Below are 20,011 nucleotides of genomic sequence, written 5' to 3'. Positions count from 1 at the left end.
TAAGAACCAACTCTTCTTCCATTTTGACCTGAAGAGGAGAAAACAGCCTCCCCCTCACTGCTTTTCTCTTTCTCCCTTCAAAGGCCCGGTTTTGATTAGCTTCAAACAGTAAGCCTCTTGCTAACCGCAGTCAGCAGCTCCTGAAACCTCCTCCAAAGCCCTGAAAGAGCACATTCTGCCCGTCGAAGCTGTTTCAGAAAGCCTCGTGAACATTCCCCCAAACCAACTGGGACAAGTCAGGTGTGTCATGCTTTTACCTAGACAGTAACAATTAGACAAAATGATCACTTTGCCAGCAGACAAGCAACCAGGAATGTAATGGGCGTTAGGACCCATGGGACAGCAGGAGGTGCAGATCTCTCTCTCTCTGTTGCAGCAGGAGCCATAGGAGGTAATCAGGGCTGTTTGTATCAGGGAATGAGGGCTCTTTTGGCAGCTCTGTCTCTTTCTCTCTCCCTGGCAGCAGGAGCCATAGCAGGTAAGCAGGGCTGGTTTGCGGTTTGGCAGGGCTCTCTGTGTCTCTCTCTCACTCGCTGGCTCCTGAGAGCAAAGTGGCTAGCGTCCAGGGAGGGAGGGCGGGAGCTGTAGGTGCACAGCCAATTAGGGTGCGGCTGCACTCTGGCCCTATTCCAACTCGGACAGCCAGGACACTCTCCAACCCCAGGGCCGTTTCCCAAATATTAAGAGGAACAATGGATAAGGATATAAAATGTCCAAAAGACATATAAGTGAAGATTAGGCTTTATGACTCCCTCCATAGCCCTTTCAGACCATCTGAATGAACAGATCTCGAAAACAGTCAAAGCACATACATACAGTTCATACGACAGATTAAACACTTTATTTCAGAGATGTCTCCAGAAGAGGGAGGTCCCCACGCTCCTTAAAATAGCTCTTTTTGTGTTGAAAACTGCATAAGGATTATTAGCATTACAAATGCTATTTTTTAAAAATACCATCATAATGTATGCGTATATATACATACATATTTATATATCTATAGCACCTTTCATGTGAGGATTTCTAAGTGCATTAGTAACAGTGCCAAGATCACCAGGGGACGGGGGAGACTGCAGATCATCGGACAATAGAAGCACAGAGAGAAAGAAAAGGGTCTCGGGAGCGAAGTCACATGAGAAGTGCAAGGGCCGAGGGTTGGTGTCTGGTGTTCTAACACTAAAGAACCAAATGCAAACCGAGGCCTGAGTCATTCGTGCAGAAGAATGAGGTGCCAGACTGAGACACCCTTTGAGGGATCCTCTTCCAATATTAAATCCCCTTGCAAGTAGAAAACTAGTTGATCAGGGAGAAAGGCTGAGCTAGTTTTCCACTTGCAAGGGACATTTTCTACCCAAGGGGAACCCAAGGGGAACTTTGCATCATGGGATTTCCCTGCAGAATGGCTCCAGTGGCCCAGCCCAGTCTATCAATTCAGTTTGCAGCTCTTGAAGCTGAAGCTTGAGCAGACAGATGGTTCCCTCATGTCCTCAGCTAGCAGCATCCCTGACAGAGAGGGAAAGGCCAGGCTATGGATATTGCTAGAAGGTCTTATTGTTTAAACGGCAGGGGACTCAGAATCTAAATAAATGTTGTGCGAATGGCACAGGATCCCACGTTCTGCAGCTGAGGCCTCTGAAATACAGAGGGAGGCTGGAATTCTTTGCACATTTGCCAGGGAGTAAACTCCACTGACCACAGTGGAATGTACGTCTGTGAAGGCATGCACAAAATCATGTTGCCCAGATAGGTTGAACCCCCCCCCCCATATTTTCTATCTGCATCCTCAGTTCTCCTTCCATTGGCTCTCCCAGGCTTGAAGTGAGCAAGGCGTCATCTGTTCAGGGATGTAAAACTGATTTAAACTTCAGCAATCAGTGTTATCGGCTGTGACCGCAGGAATATCCTTGCCAGTTTTACATGGGGGGGGGGGGCACTGAAAATGGCTGCAGACCAACCGCCACGCCCCAAATGTTACGGCTGTCCGAGGAGGCGTCGCCACGTATGGCGGACAGGCAGAATGACCCTCAGGCCCCAGAAATGGGGTGCCTGCAACTAATCCCTCGGTATCACCTGCTTCACATCAGCCAGCAGAGAGGCAGATGTCTGTAAGGGAAAGTGCTCGCTTGATATTATGAAAACATGGCTTGCAAATCAGATCAGTCTAAAGAAACCAGGGCTGATTCTGCACTTACTTTGTTTATTCTGTTGTGGATCCTGCTGAATTCAGATCGATCTGAACTCGGGTCTTCTTCTGCCCCCCACCATTGAAACAGAAAAGTGTCCAGAAAGCTCAGAAAGGGGGGGGGGGGGAGCCAAGCACAGCAGGAGCCTCTTTCTTTCTTTTCTTGAATGGGGGGGGGGGAGGAGGATTGGAGATAGCAGAGGAGGGGGAAATAAATCCAAGAGGCAGATCTCTGCTGAGAGAAGTTAGAGCTTCTCCTTTAAGGGAAGCCTTGCAGCCTGGGAATGAGGAAACCTTTGAACTGAGGCCCAGGCTAATCAGGGCTTTTCTACCGCATTGGAGGCTTGAGGCAGCAAATTAGCTCGGGAAAAGCAGAGAGCTGCACTTTTACTCATGCCAATTTTTCAAATATCGAGGGTTATATCCACTCTAGGATATCGTGGGGAAAAGGTGGAGTCACTCTGGATCAATCCTGCTTGTTGCAGAGGAAAAATTTAAATCGCCCAAAATCAAAATGGAAATCGCATTCAGTGGAGACGGCAGGGACTGAATCGACCTGGGATTGGAATAAAAGCTCCGTGCAGATTCAGCCCTGGTTTCACTGCTACTCACAAGTGAGGTTCAAAATTAGACTCCGTGGTTCTCATTTTATTCTCTACAATGTGACAATTATAGCTTGTACTTATAGTGTCATTAAGCAGATAATCCAGTGAACGCTGCCGGCAGCCCACTTACAGAAGCCGGTTGAGAAATTACTCTTCCGCATGTCTGCGTTGTATATTCAAAAATGCCTAACAAAAAATAGAAGTCCGTCAGCAGCCGTTTCCTTCCTGCATGCCCATTCCAGATCCCATTCCAGTAATATATCAGTCAAGTAATGCTTATTAAACAGTCCCTAATATAGCAAAATTTAGGTATCAACATTTCCATCCACCCAAAAATTGTTTGGAACAGAAAGAAAGTGAGATTTCACTTTCAACGAGCAAGTCTGCTACTTATAGTGCAATCCTAACAAGTTACATCCTAAGTCCGCTGCAGGTTTAGAAGGGGATAACGCTGCTTAGAATTACAGGGTTAACATAGCAGAAATCATTTATCTTTTAAATAGACAATGGCAGACAGAAGAGTGGAATACCTGGTTTGCCTCTTACCACGGAACAGACCTAAGAGCCCCACAGCAAAGGAGAAACGAAGGCTTCAAAACATACAACCTGATCACAAGTACGGTGTCATCAAGGACTCTTGCTGGCAATCAAAAACAACACCGTTCAGACTCAAAAACCCTAAAAGGGAGAGGAAACTAGATGCGATTTCCGGTTCCCTACGAACCTGATGTCCACACGTGCAGATTAAACTGTCCATCCATGGCAGCAGACAGAGTTCCACTTGGCAGATCGTTTCGATGTCTTTGGGCAAGAAAGTTTCGGCATCATTCCCAAGACTTTGGCACTGGACCGCTGGCTACGACAGTGATCGAAGAAGTGAGCCGGGGGGAGGATCGGCTTTTGGAGAACGGCGTGGTTATTTCTTGGGACTCCTGGGTGCAAACCCCAGACAATTAAACAAGCAGACCTGTAATCAAAGGGGGACATTTCAAATCTCAGGGCTGTGTCCCGAAAATCAAGAGCGAGAGCCGGACTTCATGAAAGCGACTAGGTTTTCCTGCGCGGCAATAATTTCATACGGGGGACGATCTTTCCGGGCAATCCATGCGAGCCGCGTCACTTGTGTTGCCGCGGCACGACTGAGTGGTTACGGGAGAGGCTCCCCCTCTTGTTTCAGAGCAAAGGGCAAATTCCTGATCGGGCCGGAGCTCAGCTACGGACGTCGGTTTCCCGCGACGCAATTTTTGCGGCTGCTTTGCGAAGGCCTCCTTCTGCTCTCGTAGAAAGGTAAAAAGCTCATTCCTTTTTCTCGCTGTATATTTCGTGGACCGCGGCACGTGTCAGCTCCAGATCCTCGGGGTAGCGGATCTCCAACTCTGCGTTGGCCACGTAGTGCGTGCCCGCAAATTCCATAAAGTAGCGGCCGACGTCCGGGTGAGGGATTTCTCCAGGCTCTGTGTTATGTTCCAGGTTCTCTGCAAAAACAAAAGGAAAGCATGCCTGAAGCCATGGTGTACTGGGTAATACCAGACGCTGCTGGTATTTATGCTCTTCACCATCGATCAGGATGCAGGGTATTCAAGAGCCACACGCCAGGGATAACCTGCCCTGGGAGAGCCTAGTTAAAGAAAGATGCAGAGAGAAAGAGAGAGTTAGGATTGGCTCTTTCTTTCATTGCATGCGACACTGGTCCAAATACATGCCACTTGCAAGCCATCTCTCACGTAACGGCAGGAAAAGCAAATACCCAAAATGGCAAGGTGGAGGAGGAAGTGACACTGCCTTGCTGCTTGATTAGCGTACCTGGATAAGCCAGATGGGGCCGGCTTCACAGTGGAAAGAGCTCCGCTGCTGAAGAAACTGACAAAATACATTTTCAAGAGTTTGCAAACTGGTGTGGTTGTGGATGTGTGTGGGTATGTGTGGCATGTTAACAAAGAATAGAGGAAGAAGAGGAAGAGCTGGTTTTTTGTACCCTGCTGTTTTATTACCTGAGGGAGTCTCGAAGCAGCTTACAATTGCCTTCCCTTCCTTCCCACAACAGACACCCTGTGAGGTAGGTGAGGCTGAGAGGGCTCTGAGAGAACTGGGACTAGTCCAAGGTCACCAGTAGGCCTCATGCATCTCAAAGCAGCTTACCATCGCCTTCCCTTCCTCTCCCCACAACAGGCCCCCTGAGAGAGCACTGAGAGGAGGTGCGACTGGCCCAAGATCACCCAGTAGGCCTCGTGTCCTTTTCTCTCCTCCAACATTCACCCTGTGAAGTAGGTGGGGTTGAGAGAGCTCTGAGAGAACTGTGACTGGCCCAAGGTCACCCAGCTGGCTACATGTGGAGGAGGAGCGGGGAATTAAACCTGGCTCTTCAGAGGCTGCTGCTCTTAACCACGACACCAAGCTGGCCCCTGCTGCCTGGGATCTTTACTCAGCCACATGGCAAGTGCTACAAAGAGGGCACTTCCCTGGTACAAGATGTTGTCCGATGAAAGCTTATAAAATGAGGTCTCCCCATAAGACTTGGGGTCTGTGAGATACAAAACACTTACAATTCTCTTAGGGCTTTTCTCGCTGGGAACAGTCCCAAGGCAGGTCAGAATGGCCTCTGGGTGACCCTTTAGCACAAACTGCTAATGACAAAGGCAGATCTAAAATCTACGAGCCAAGGAAACACCCCACACAGGTACAAGCACCATTGTGTTTCTGCAAGGGCAATTGGAAAGAGCAGACATCCTCCGGGGCTGAAAGGAGGCCATTTGGATGCAAGCCTGGCCCAGTTCCTATAACGCAGGCACCATGTGTGTCTCCAAGGATGGGATGTTGATTACAGAATTCAGAACTGGGGGCAAAAAGTGCTAACAGGATGGGGGGGGGGGGGGGGCTGCTTCCGCAGACAACTTGTGCTGTGTAACAGAGCACCCTCTGGTGGCAAACCCCAGTATTACTGCTTCAAGTAACTCCTCACCCAGTCCTTTTTAAGCTGCAAAATCTGTTACTGTCCTATATTCTCCTCGTGAAAGAGCAACAAGACAGGCCAACTGTACGAGAGCTTACAAACCACATCCACAAGGATCATTGGCCGTTCTCGGCAAACCTTGAAAAATCATTCACACAAGGGGAAAGATGTATAAAGAGTCCTTGGCGCTCAGGCAATACTTATAACCAAAGTTACCTGTGCATTTTAAATCCCCGGGGTGGACAAACAGGTAGGGGGAAACGGCAAGAGATCTTCCGGTGCTGGAAACATATCAGCTGATGGATGCCAGCAGAAAGCCAGACAATCATTAGCAATTCCTGCCCCATTAGTGACGAATTGTTCTGAAACCACTGCTGTTCACTTGATGTTATTCTGAATTATAATGTACTTAGGTTCTCCTATGCTCTATGTAAACTGCCCTGAGCCGCAAGGGACGGCGGTATATCAATGTAATTAATTAATAATTTTGTATCTGCCTACACAGTGTTGCATTCTGCTTTTGTATTTGGTATTTGCACACTGTGCACCTTCCTTGTTGCTCAGTCTCTTTTGCAGTCTAGCAGGGCTGGGGGATAAAAAAGGATGTGGAGAAGAGGAAACTATGCAAGTTGCCCTGAATTCTTTGGAGGAAGGGTGGGTAGAAATATGACAGGCAGTTGCGGATAACACAAGGAGAACGTAGAGATAAACGCCATCCGTACACATGCCGTGTCCACTTGGAGGGAGACCGGGATGCCACTGTGAACAACAATCATTTCTATTGCTATTAAGCTCCAACCGCTTACTAAAGGTAAAGGTATCCCCTGTGCAAGCACCAAGTCATGTCTGACCCTTGGGGTGACGCCCTCTAGCGTTTTCATGGCAGACTCAATACGGGGTGGTTTGCCAGTGCCTTCCCCAGTCTTTACCGTTTACCCCCCAGCAAGCTGGGTACTCATTTTACCGACCTCGGAAGGATGGAAGGCTGAGTCAACCTTGAGCCGGTTGCTGGGATTGAACTCCCAGCCTCATGGGCAAAGCTTTCAGACGGCTGCCTTACCACTCTGCGCCACAAGAGGCTCTTAAAACACAGTTTATCATGGCTGAAAGAGTTGGCGTGCGCTGTCAATCTACGATTCCCTTCTATTCGCAAACAAAACACCTGTGCCCGTTTTGATCAAGGAGATCTCCCGGCGCGTCATGGGCTTACCTTGGGCGGCGTACCGGCAAGAGCCGTCTTCCACCAAGACGTTGTAGAAAGGCTGGTGGGGGCCGTGCGGCAAGCTGTGGACGTTCATGTTCCGAATCCACTCGTGCCCCATCATGCAGGCGGGGTCCCAGCCGTAGACCACGCAGTTGTAGCCGTACCTGGAGGGAAGGACGGAGGAAAACGGCACCAAGTTCAGCCGCGGCCAAATCCGAGGCCCTCTTGAGGGATGTGAGAGTGGCTCACAAAAGATCAAGAGGCCACTGGCTGAATCGGTGATGCGGGATGGGAATTTTTCGGCAAGAAATTTTCCATCCCATATATATAGATATAAATATAGCAGGGATCCCTAATCTCTCAGACAATACTGCAGGGCTTTTAAGACAGAGCCATTCTGCCAGGCCTAAAAAGGGATGGCCTCCCTGTCAGAATCCACCTCTTTTCTATCATTTTCTGCTCTAATATTATTTTCAATCTATATTTTTTAAATTATAACTTTACAAGTGTTTCTTCTTATTGTAATCTGCCCTGAGTCCCTCGAGACAGGGTGGAAAATAACAACAACAACAACAACAACAACAATAATAAGGTGCCCAATGGTACCACAGCACCCACCAACACCTTCTCTGGTATCCACCAAGGGTTCTTAGAAAGCAGGTGAGGCAGGTAGAGTCCTCTTCACGTAGGGGGGGGCAAACTGTGGCTCGCCAGATATCCATGGACTACAATTTCCACGAGCCCCCAGACCCTTTCCCTGATATTCTTGGGTTCACAATGAAGGGTATCCTTTCTGCTCACCCTCTTCGGTGAAGCTTAATTCCTCCACCTCCTTGAAATTAGCTGCACCCTGCAGCAAAATTGCGGCTAACACAAAAACTAAACCACAACTCAGGATCTCTTTTGGCATCCAACTTCCATCATACGAGAGCTCAAGAGCAGTGGTTTCATGAATAAGTACCCCTTGGCTAGTGGACGCCTGGCTTGTGGGTAAACGTGAGCGCTGAATCCACAGTGCAACCTGTGAGCGAATCCACTGTGCTTGAGCCGAAGTCAGGCAAGAGGGCAGTTCCCGTCAAGATGCTGGAGCCGAAATCCCTTATTGTTTATCAAAACAGTTTCCATCCCACTGCACATCCCCAGGGTGGATTACAAGAGCTGTAGATCAATCCACGGCCATTAGAAAAACCGCACCACATACAACACAAAAAAAGAGCCTCGAAACACACACATACTCTTTCCTCCCTCTTATCCATCTACATAAAGCTCCAGCAGCAGGCTAACAAGATAACAAGGAAGCCGGTGGTATCAGATAAAATACGAAACCCCATTATTCATGCCAAGAACACAACAGCTGGCCCGCAACAAATGCACTGCTTGCAAATCCAAGGCCCTTTGAAACAGGATCATCTTCCTTAATTTATTCATTTGGCTAATTCGGAGCCCAGCAGACTCTTCCAAAGAGCACCTAAGGAGACTTACAATAATTTTAAAACAAAATTTGAGTCCAGTGGCACCTTTAGGACCAACAATGATTGATTCAAGGCGTGAGCTTCCGTGTGCAGGCCCACTTCTTCAGACATACACACGAAAGCTCACATCTTGAATAAATCTCTGTCGGCTCTAAAGTTGCTGTTGGACTCAAATTTTGTTGTGCTACTTCAGACCAACATGGATGCCCCCCTGAATCTGAAATAATGTTTTAAAACACAGATGTATCAAGCGATGGATATGGCATTAAGAGTCAAAAGGAACACTTACAGCAGTACATGTACAGTAAAAGAGAGTTAAAAATGCAGCAGTTAAAACAATCATGCACTGAGCTGAGCAGGGGGTAGGACTAGATGGCCTGTATGACCCCTTCTGGACTCTAGGATTCTATGATTCTCTGCTTCAAATAACTTAAAAGTGGTACAAACGGAACACCACAAAGCAAGTCATGTGAAAAGCAACTAACAAACCTCCAAGTCCCAATATGCAGAAACCATTAAGTAATTTCCAGGGTCCTCTGGAAAAGAGACATTTTAAAGTCCCAAGGACAGGGAATCCCAAAGCTTTGGACTTACAGCTGGGACAGTCCTCTCAAGTGTGCAGTAACCTCACCTCACCTTCTCACAATAGAGCACCCACAAGTCAGTCTGAAAAATCCGGGCAGAGGTGGACTTTCAGCACACTGCAAAAGGCCAAAAGGGATGGGACTAGGCCCACTTCTCTTGGAAGAATGCCCCAGACACAGGGGGCTACCACCAAGAAGGCCTTTGCCTCAGAACCCTCTACTGCAAGGGTAGTCAACTACAATTCCCATGAGCCCCTGCCAGCGTTCTGGAGGACATTTGGAGGACTACAGTTTGACTACCCCTGCTCTACTGGATTTCACTGTGTGGGGGCATACCGAGTATTCTGTACTCCGAACCCAGGGGCAAATTCCTTGCCAAGTTATTACCAAACTCACACCCTATTTCTGATTTTAACAAAGTCACCTATCTGTTATCAGATGTCGACCCCTATATCTCATATAGGGTGGCACTTTTTGCTCTGGCTGCCAGGAAGATCTGAGCTAATGCATTTTTACAGGAGCCTCCACCTTGATACACCATTTTATCCCTTTTATTGTAACTTAGTTGTCCATGTTTACATTTTTAGGTACACAATATTGGAGAAATATTGTTTTACTTATTTATATATTTGTGCCATATTGTTTTAATTGTGTTTTGAAATGGCCTTTGGCTACATACAATAAATGTTATCGTATCGTATCGAGTAGGTCTTCTCCATGGCCAGGCGAGATTATTTCCCTTTGCAAATCACCCCTGCGGTGGGCCATCAACAGATCCTTCTGAACGGGGCAAAGTGCTGCAGAAGGATGAGGCAGGGTCACCTTTTGTGCTTCATGACCAGGCCGACAGAATAGCAGACGTCCTTGTGCTTCTCGTCGGAGTGGAGCTTCACGTCGGGCCCCGCTTCCTCTTTCCGACGCTCAATGTGCTCCAACGTGTGCTGGACCAAATAGCCCACTGCCCCATGCTGAGAGGGGTCCAAAGCCTGAATATGTTGCAGTATGTCCAGCACCTGGGCACGAAGAAGCAAAAAGGAAGAGGCCACTGTAAACAACTACTGTCCAGTTAAAAAGACACCCGATTATGCCCTGTTACAATTTGGAAGATGTGTTATTCTCAAAAGCTTGGCGTAGTGATTAGGAGTGCCGACTTTTAATCTGGCGAGCCGGGTTTGATTCCCCGCTCCTCCTCCACGTGCAGCCAACTGGGTGACCTTGGGCTCGCCACGGCACTGAGGAAGCTGTTCTGACTGAGCAGTAACATCAGAGCCGGTGTGGTTGATGGAGTGGCGGACTCTAATCTAGAGAACAGGGTTTGATTCCTTACTCCTCCTCCACATGCAGCTGGCTGGGTGACCTTGGGCTAGTCACAGGGATGTTCTTGCAAAGCAGTTCTCTTAGAGCTCTCAGCCCCACCTACCTTACAGGAGAGAGGACAGGAATGCTGGTGGTAAGCCGTTTTGGGACTCCTTTGGTTAGTAAAAAGCAAGGAGTAAAAATCCAGCTTTTCTTCTTCTAACAGCTTTTCTCTTTGTTTAACAACAAAGGTCTAGTTCAGGGAGCCTGGCTGACGCATAGAATCATCTTTCATTTTTCAGCAGAGGAGTCTATGGACAGGCCTGGCATTGTGAGAGCTTTTTAATGTTCATAAATATTTCTCCCGTTAAGTATCTGCGGAGAAAAAGGATATTCCCCTCTACACGCGGCCGGTATTGATCTCTAAAGTGTAATGAACACATTTTAAATGGGGTTGTAAAATTATGAGAAGCTGTTTGCGATGTGAATTGATGGCCTAGGATTAATTGGTTTGGCGTTATCAAAAAACACACGGCCCGGGGGTGGGAGAGAATGGGAAAGGTGGATAAGCTTTTCAATTGGATTCCAGCAGAACAGAAGATGCTGCTCCAGAAAACCAGGGCTGGGCTTATACTGGGACAGGGAATATGTGAGTCCTTGGACTGCAAGGCGAACAAACCGGTCAGTCCTAGAGGAGATGAGCCCTGACTGCACCTTAGAAGGCCAGATCCTGAAGATGAAGCTCAAATACTTTGGCCACCTCATGAGAAGGAAGGACTCCCTGGAGAAGAGCCTAATGCTGGGAGCGATTGAGGGCAAAAGAAGAAGGGGACGACAGAGAATGAGGTGGCTGGATGGAATCACTGAAGGAGTCGGTGCGAGTTTAAATGGACTCCAGGGAATGGGAGAGGACAGGAAGGCCTGGAGGATCATTGTCCATGGGGTCGCGATGGGTCAGACACGACTTCGCACCTAACAAGAACAACACCTCAAGCTCCTATCAGAATAGGGAAACAGTGGGAGGCGTGGCTTGTGGGAAGTCTGGGACCAAGCAATCCCTTCCCCTCTTCCCCGGACAACGCGAGCCAACAGTTCCGCAGGGCCTGCAAAAGGGAGCTCCTCCACCAGGCATGCGGTTGAGGTCGACCAGTACCACCGCCTCCAATCGGCCCCCCTCAGCCTCCCTCCTACAACCATCATTGCAGACTCGGCCACCCCACTGGGCCATCAGTAAGCGTTGATTTATTGTTCTCCCCAATGTTCTATTGTTCATGTTATAGTTATTGTATTATTATATACGGAGTTATGTGTATTGTTTCTGTTTGATATAAACCGCCCTGAGCCTTTGGGGAGGGCAGTATATAAATATAATAAATAAATATGTGGCAAACCCTAGTTTGTGCATTCCCTGCAACGGAGGACTCCAGTCTAAGAAACGAGCCACAGTTGGCTGCCCCTGTTTCCTGAGCCGGTACACACTAGCTTTCCCTGCACACACATGCCACAAGAATCTAGGGATTGCTAGAAGCTAGGATGGACATAATCATCATGTAGTGTGAGCCCAGAGCTCCCTCTAGACTCCTGCAGGCAGCACCAAAGCCAGGGGACCTTTGGGGAGAACAATGAATCTTATCCTTATACACGGATTGCAACCTTTGGAGTAAACTGACATAATCGTAGATGGTCTAGCTGAAGCACCTTTTCTGGCCAGATTCCCAGGTGGAAGTACAGTCTTGCTTGGAGCATTAGATGCTGCACGTTGTCCGGATACATGGCTAGGTACAGATCCAACGAGTCTCTCAAGAGCTGGTAGGACTGGTCGGTGCTTTCCCTATCGACAGAAACGTTCACCGTATCATACACGTTCATAGCCTTTGAGGTGCCATGTTCTGACAACAACAAAAATATTTTGCTCGGGAGTTACAGTTTCCTAAGAGGGTTTCTTTTCTTGTTCACAAACAGGAAGCACCAGCAAACATTCGGCAAAAAGCAGCAAATGCTGGACTGTCTCCCCCCCACACACACAGTGAGACCAAATCCATGCCCAGATGATTGCCCCCCCCCAAAAAAAAAACAGAATCCCTGGCCAGTGTAGCCTGGAAGAAATTTGCCTCCCGACCCCAAAGTGGCCATCAGCATTTCCCTGGGCGTGCCAGAAAGGGCCCCGAGAGCCAAAGAGCCCCTTACCGCTTCCCGATGTTTAGCAAGTTGCCCACCATCCGCTGCAAAACTTCCTTTGCCGTCGCCACGCCGTAGAACTCCTCGGTGACGTGGTGCCCGATCAGGTACTCGCACTCCTTCACCTTTAGCTGCTTGCCCTTCCCGAAAGCATCGATGTAGGTGTAGTCAAAGATATTGGTGCTTCTGAATGAGAGGCCAAGAAAAGCGACATTAAGGGCAAGGCTCCCCAAGGCAGAAGGCGGCTTTCGTTCTACGGAAGGGTTTTTGCACAGCAATGGCGGTTGAGGCCTCAGAAACAGGTGGAGACGCCGAACGGGGTGGCTGGGCCTTCTAAATCCAGGGCCGTCTCCCTCTCGCTGGTAACGACTCGCAAGGTATCAGCAGGGGAAGAACTTTTTAAAGATGTGCTGTGCAAGAGATTCCAACCTGGAGACTCATTTCTCTAGATCCTGCTTCCCCCACCAGCTATGGGGACCCCAGGTGGCTCACCACACTGGTCTACTCTCATCCATTTCACCATCATAACGATCCAGTGAGGTTGAGCGTGTGTGGCCGGCCCAAGGCTGCCCAGGGAGCTTCCATGGTAGAGTTGGGATTGGATGCATCTTGCAGAGTGGATCTTGAAAAATGCCTCTTCTATGTGGATACCCCTTTCTTTCTCCCCTTACCTGTCCTTGGGGTATACGCTGATATTTCTATTCTGCTCTTCCACAAAGGTTTCTGCCTCTTCGGATTTAACTCCATGAGGTCAGTCAGACTAGAGACAGCGATTTTTATGACCGAGTGGGTATTTATACTAGGATAGTTTTATGCTTATTACATTTTATTTTAAACATTTATTAGAAGAAGAAAAGTTGGTTCACATATGCCGCTTTTCTCTACCCGAAGGAGTCTCAAAGCGGTTTACATTGGCCTTGCAAAATGTTGGCAAGGACTCATGGGAATTGTAGTCCATGGGCACTTGGAGAGCCACAGTTTGGCCACACCTGGACTATAAAGCATATAGAAGATTAGAGGCCTGGTAGAGGCTAATGAAGAGGTGGAGGATAAAGACAATAAGAAACAAGGAAAACTGGGAAGGAAGGAAGGGTTAGCAATAGTTGTAGCAACACGAAAGAGCTCAGTAGCCTAAGCTTGAAAGCTAACCATGGTTGGCCACAGGCAATACTCAGATGGGAAACCACCAAGGAAGACTGGGGAATACAGAGAGTAGGAATACAGACTATACGAATACAGAGGAAGGCATGTCTGCTCATCCCTTGCCTTGAACACCCCATCAAGTGGGATTTGCAAGGCCTTTCCCCTAGAACCTGTTACAGTGCCATAATAATAATAATAATAATAATAATAATAATAATAATAATAATAATAATAATAATAATAATAATAATAATAATATTTTTATTGAAGTAAGCTTTCACTCTTTTATATGTCGATGATAAAATGGTAACTGTCTTGAGTGCTGTCTTGCAGAAAGACCAGATCCAAAACCCGAAATATCTAGAAGAGAGTTACTGTGATATAGTTGCCGGAATGCTGGCTCAGGATCAGACAGAGACGCTGCTCAGCTTTGGTGGCTTCAGACAAACCGCTCTTTCTCTGCTCAACTTTGGGGATTCTGCTTTCTCGGTGCAAAAAGCGGCGTAAATTTAAACCGCTTGAGCACGGGACTGCCCCCGAGGCTTGCCGGCCGACGAACGCCTGCAGCATGGCGACCACGGTTTCCCGGACCTGAATGACATCACTGCAGCCCTCCCTTAATTGGGTCAACCAGGATTCCTGACCACCCCTGGCTAATCATAAGGCCATTTAGAAGGCCCTTGACGGCCAATTAAGAAAATGGATGGGCACTTTACGGGCGAACGCCGGTCGCTAGCAATTATTTTGCACAAAAGGGCAAAATGGAGGCGTTGGTGTGTGTGGGTGCGCGTTTTAAAGTGGGGGAAATCCATACAAATTATGAAGCGGGGGTCTACGAGCAAACGCCATTATTTTTTACCCTCTGGAAATTTGCTGCTATTCATTACAGACAGCTGTCCTCTTGTGATCCTGCAGCACCAAGAGAAAGCCCTCCAAGTGAATTTATAACCTTTTTGTGTGCGTGTTGGCCGACTCTTCGACGGTTAACGAGATCACCCGGCGGTATTATTGATGACCAGCTTCGACGCGGCGAATAACAGGCTATTTTAATCGAACGCAATCATCTTTCTTTTGTAGCGCAGGGGAGGGGGCGGCGGAGTGAACCTCACCATTACTTCATCATTTGGCACCAGGGAACTCAGAAGCAGCAACACGAGACGTTGAAACCGTTTTGCTGCCTGTGATAGAGCTGCTGCCCTCGCTTGCTTGCCAGGCTGGAGAACGGCTTCCCAGCAGGGGAATAAAATGGCTTTGGAGAGCAGGAACTTTAAAAGCTTACCCTTCTGTCCCTTGGCACCATCTGAGCAAAAAGTGACTGGGAAAGTTGACAGGCTCCAGCCGGACTCCCAACTGCTTGGCGATAGTCAGATACAGCACAGACAAGCTGATCGGGATTCCAGTCCGATGGATCAGAACCTGAAAGGGGGAAGCTTGGAACAATGAGGCGCTTACAAAGTCCTACGGCTTTTTGATCGGGGTTTTTAAAAGAGCGGTGGAGGGGGGGAGGGTCAATTTATAGTCATGCAGTACAAAAGACCACCCTGTTTTCAAGAGCATCAAACCAGAAAGCCTCAAAGCCCAACTAGAAAACATGCAAAAAGTTATCACAGAACAGGCAACAGGAATCTGTTAAGGCATTGCCCCCCAGCTGTCATATGCCATGCATTCATCTAGGAAAATGAGTTAAAAGAGAAGCTCTCTTTTTTTGGGGCGGGGGCGGGATGGTGGTCAAATTTGTTTGGCAAAGATCTGCTTACCTGGCGAATGTAAGAATTCAGAGAATTGTAGTAATCCACCTCATTCCCCTTGTATTTCAGTTGTTCATACAGGACGTAGTTGACGGCATCCAAAACCTGCCTCTGAAGCTCCACCTCAGAGACTTCCTGAGATTCTTCCCCTGAAACATCACAACATCTTCTATTAGAGAGCCAGCTTGGTGTAGTGGGTAGGAGTGCAGACTTCTAATCTAGAGAGCCAGGTTTGATTCCCTGTTCCTCCACATGCAAGCAGCTAAATAACCTTGGGCTCGCCACAGCACTGATAAAGCTGTTCTGACTGAGCAGGGATATTAGGGCTCACTCAGCCTCACCTTGCACAGGATGTCTGTTGTGGGGAGATGAAAGGGAAAGTGGATGTAAGTAGCTTTGAGACTTCTTTGGGTAGAGAAAAGTGGCTTATAAGAACCAATTATCTTCTTCTCCAGTAATATCAGGGCTCTCTCAACCTCACCTCCCTCTCAGAGTGTCTGTTGTGGGGAGGGGAAAGGGAAGGGGAATGTAAGCCGCTTTGAGACTGCTTCGGGTAGAGAAAAGTGGCATATAAGAACCAACTCTTCTTCTTCATTAAGAACTTACCCTCAGTCACAGCTTGTGTTTGCAATAGTTCCAAACGCAGAACAGGAGAACTGGGCTTTAAAGTGGCATTTGTCCCTCTCAGGGCCTCTGTGTTTCACAACTCATTTTCAAGAGGCTGTTTCTTCCTCAGTGGTTCCAAAATTCTTGAAAGTACCGAGGTAGGCAGTTGCCACATTTCCCCACCCTTAATACTATTGGAGCCATAGGTCCACTGGATACTTTCATGAATTCTGAAGCCACTGAGGAAGACATATTCTCTTGAAAACGAGTTGTAAGCGGGACCTCGTTTTGGCCGTGGGTTTTCAGAATGAAGAAGATCGATTGATGTGTTGTAGCCTGTGTCAGCTTCTTCTTTCTCCTTTCACATGCAAAAGCTGGTGGGTCTTCTTTTTCTGCTAAACCTCCTGGTGGTGCCTGGAGATCTCCCAAAGTTACAAGTGATCTCTAAATCACACAGATCGTTTTCACCTGAGGAGAACTGCTGCTTTGCATGGTGGGCTTGATGACAGCTGAGACGAATGCTTCCTTGTTTTGCTCAGGAAAGGCACTGCGCCCACACAAATGAAACTAACCTCTTATTTAACAAGCATCTTGTTTTATCAGTGGTGCCACGCACACTGTAAACATGTGACTTCCGCAGGCATGACAGAGAGGTGTGGCCAGCTGGCATCACTTCTGGGGTTACTCAAAGCCTGAAGAATATTTCAGGGGTTACCCCACAATTGAAAGGTTGAGAAAGGCTGCATTACGGTACCGCTTGCTGCCAGCGACTTTGTCATTAAAACCCTCATTACACTATCTATGTAACACCCAGTCCTAGCTCATGGGGAATTCATTTTCAGGGTTGCAAAGGAGGGATGATCAAACAGATACCTGCTTTTGAGGTCACGCTAGGATGCCGAGGGTTTTTAGACTTCAGAAATTTGCGAACTTTAGCGGTGATGTCATCGATCTGGGTCTGAACCGTCTCGAGGCAAATGTCCGACAAAGGGTTACAGTACTGATCAATTAATACAGCACCTAGAAGAAGAACAGCAGGCAAAAAGAGCATGATTTTAGCTCTCAATGAGACTGCTTTTCAATGCAACTCTAGCATGCAAAAGGCTATGGGCATTACTGATTTTGATACCGTACGTCTGCTATGGATAAACACTGTAGACTTCTCTTTTTTTACCAACCTGTCCCTTTAAAGACCACTGGATATTTCCATCCTTTAGCTCATCTTTTTACTCCAAATACTGAATGGACATTTGAAGCCGGGTGTCACTAATATTTATTCTATTTGTTGTATTTATATACTGCCCTCCCCTGAGGCTCAGGGCGGTTTACATAAAACATAGAAAACAATACGAGGAACATTCCCATAACGTATAGATAATGACAACAATAATAGTCTAACTAGTCTAAACCTATGCTCTAACCCAGGGGTAGTCAAACTGCGACCCTCCAGATGTCCATGGACTACAATAACCCATGAGCCCCTGCCAGCATTTGCTGGCAGGGGTTCATGGGAATTGTAGTCCATGGACATCTGGAGGGCCACAGTTTGACTACCCCTGCTCTAACCATTAAACTGCCGTGACTCCCAGGATGCAAATTTGGGCTTCCACTAGGACAGGGCCTTCTCCTAAAATATCCTCGCACCTACTTGGCTCTCTCCCTTGCCACTTCAAAGACATGGAGAAAAAACATTATTCTTATGCCAAGCTTTAGAGAGGAAGGGATTTGTTTACTGACTGCTGGTTCCAGGTACTCAGTAGAATATAACAGCTGTTTGGTTGGTTTAGATTTACTGTTTCAGTAGACGACAATCTGCATCATTCCTAAACTGTAATGCATTTAAAAAATTGACATCAAGAGGTGGCAGGTGCATTTAGAAAAAAAAAATCAAAATGTCAGATAAATAGATGCAATGGATATTATGCTGGAGCCAGGATGACAAAGGGAACTGATAAATATTTTTGGCTTTGCAGCAGGTAAGAACAGAAGGAAAATATCTCATCAACCATAGCTGAGCAAGAAGGAGAAGGCAAAAGGATGATGATGATGATGAAGAGTTGGTTCTTCTATGCTGCTTTTCTCTACCCAAAGGAGTCTCAAAGCGGCTTACAGTCGCCTTCCCTTTCCTCTCCCCACGACACCCTGTGAGGTGGGTGAGGCTGAGAGAGCCCTGATATCACTGCTCGGTCAGAACAGCTTTATCGGTGCTGTGGCAAGCCCAAGGTCACCCAGCTGGCTGCATGTGGGGGAACAGGGAATCAAACCTGGCTCATCAGATCAGAAGTTGCACTCCTAACCACTACACCAAACTGGTCCCTACCCCACCCTGCCCCGAAAAATGAATACTACACTGGAGGCCAAGCCCTTAACAAAGGGCTTGTTAAAATGTATTTCCCTCATTGTATCTATCAAGTTCAGATCCAGATACAAGTAACACGCCCAGCCTGGAATAAGGATTCCAGTTCATTCTTTATTTTACACATCTCCTTGGGGCCACTGCTCACCTTCCAAGAAGGACTGTTCATCTGCTGAGCGTTGAAGATATGCCTTCAGTTTCTTTAAAATATTCTGTTGCCGCAGGAAGTAGAGAATTTTCTTTGCATAGTACTTCCACGTCAGGCCTTTCCTGCAAAGCAGAAATGAGGCATGAAATGAACAATCACTTGGGAAAACGTCAGGGCAGAATAGAAAAGAGGCAGGCGGAAAGCTACAGATTAACTCCTGTAAAAACCTCTAAAGACTACAAGTCTAACATAGTAGCCAGAGTTAGGCATGCAAAAGGGCAACGCTGAATCTTATTAATAAAATAAAATAGTTCGGCTATATTGCTCAAACCACGGCCACAAACTCATGTTCCTCAATTACAAGACTGGTTGTTGAAAATAAATGAGATGAAGACCCATGTGAAATTAACAGCAGAAAAGGAGACACACACTTGAATGAGACCTACTATGGTCAGGGGCTATACAGAGGCAGCAGAATAGACAGAAATAACACCGTCATTGCCTTATACAAGCAATATACAGGATCTGTGCCTATGGTTGTAAAGGGGAAAAGGATGATTATGTATTTTATGTGCTTATGTATTTTATATTTCCTTTCGTTGTTTGTCTTAATAAAGATTTCAAAAAGTAAAAATATATATATATAACACAATCAATAATTTCAGACTCTAAAACATGATCTCATCTCTGGGACGTGGACAGAAAATTGCAGGGTAATTAAAATGCCCTTATGGTTTAATTTTATTAAATTTCAGCATGCACCAGAACACAGTCACAAACAGGAGACAAATCTCTGAATAGTTGTTGTTGTTTTTTTAAAATCCCACTCTTTGTCTTTTGCCTATAAGAAGGTCTGCAATTACACCGTGCAAAGAAATTGCATGTGCGTAATGCAGAAATAAAAAAGGTACCATTAAAATCATTGCCCTCTATCGCCTGCAAAGATTCTATATCACGGAAAACAACATAGCTACCTACTTTTATTTGGGAAAACATTTTATCCTTCTTTGATGGGTTCTCCAACTAAAAGAAGCTGATATTCAAACAGGACTTAGTGTATGGGGGGGGGGGGCTGCATGTCCTCTGCTTTGTGGATTGGCCTGCCTAGATACTGAGGAGTCATAGAATCATAGAGTTGGAAGGGACCTCTTGGGTCATCTAGTCCAACCCCCCACAACAAAGCAGGACACTCTTACTTTTATTACCATTATATTTATGGCCTACCTCTCTTGCTGAGATGCAAGGCAGATTACATAATGCATATCATATACAATCAATGGTGATCGGAGCTATCAAACTGTGGATCTCGTTATATTTTTTTAAAGATCAGGACCTCCGGTATCCCATCGCTTAGGTTAGGGGTAGTCAAACTGTGGCCCTCCAGGTGCCTGTGGACTACAATTCCCATGAGCCCCTGACAGCAAACGCTGGCAGGGGCTCATGGGAATTGTAGTCCATGGGCATCTGGAGGGCCGCAGTTCGACTTCCCCTGGCTTAGGTCATCAGTATGGGCCCATTGGCTGGAACAACAGGGCTGTG

General features: G+C 47.1%; 1 protein-coding gene across 1 annotated transcript in view; it reads right to left on the bottom strand.

The window, feature by feature from the left end:
• Nucleotides 1-822: 822 nt before the first annotated feature.
• FBXO21 (F-box protein 21) overlaps nucleotides 823-20,011 on the bottom strand; it is a 34,655-nt gene continuing 15,466 nt past the window's right edge. The window contains exons 4-12 of the mRNA XM_077307491.1: nucleotides 18,473-18,594; nucleotides 16,842-16,988; nucleotides 15,372-15,511; nucleotides 14,894-15,030; nucleotides 12,481-12,657; nucleotides 11,992-12,124; nucleotides 9,820-10,010; nucleotides 6,948-7,105; nucleotides 823-4,262 (exon numbers count right to left, since the gene is read on the bottom strand). Coding sequence (XP_077163606.1) covers nucleotides 4,084-4,262; nucleotides 6,948-7,105; nucleotides 9,820-10,010; nucleotides 11,992-12,124; nucleotides 12,481-12,657; nucleotides 14,894-15,030; nucleotides 15,372-15,511; nucleotides 16,842-16,988; nucleotides 18,473-18,594 — 1,384 coding nt within the window. The 3' untranslated portion in view covers nucleotides 823-4,083. The remainder of the gene's footprint in view (nucleotides 4,263-6,947; nucleotides 7,106-9,819; nucleotides 10,011-11,991; nucleotides 12,125-12,480; nucleotides 12,658-14,893; nucleotides 15,031-15,371; nucleotides 15,512-16,841; nucleotides 16,989-18,472; nucleotides 18,595-20,011) is intronic.

This window comes from Paroedura picta, chromosome 13, assembly GCF_049243985.1.
Source record: "Paroedura picta isolate Pp20150507F chromosome 13, Ppicta_v3.0, whole genome shotgun sequence".
Taxonomy (NCBI): Eukaryota; Metazoa; Chordata; class Lepidosauria; order Squamata; family Gekkonidae; genus Paroedura; species Paroedura picta.
The sequence above is the reverse complement of the archived record's forward strand: the minus strand, read 5'-3'. Positions and strand labels throughout refer to the sequence as shown.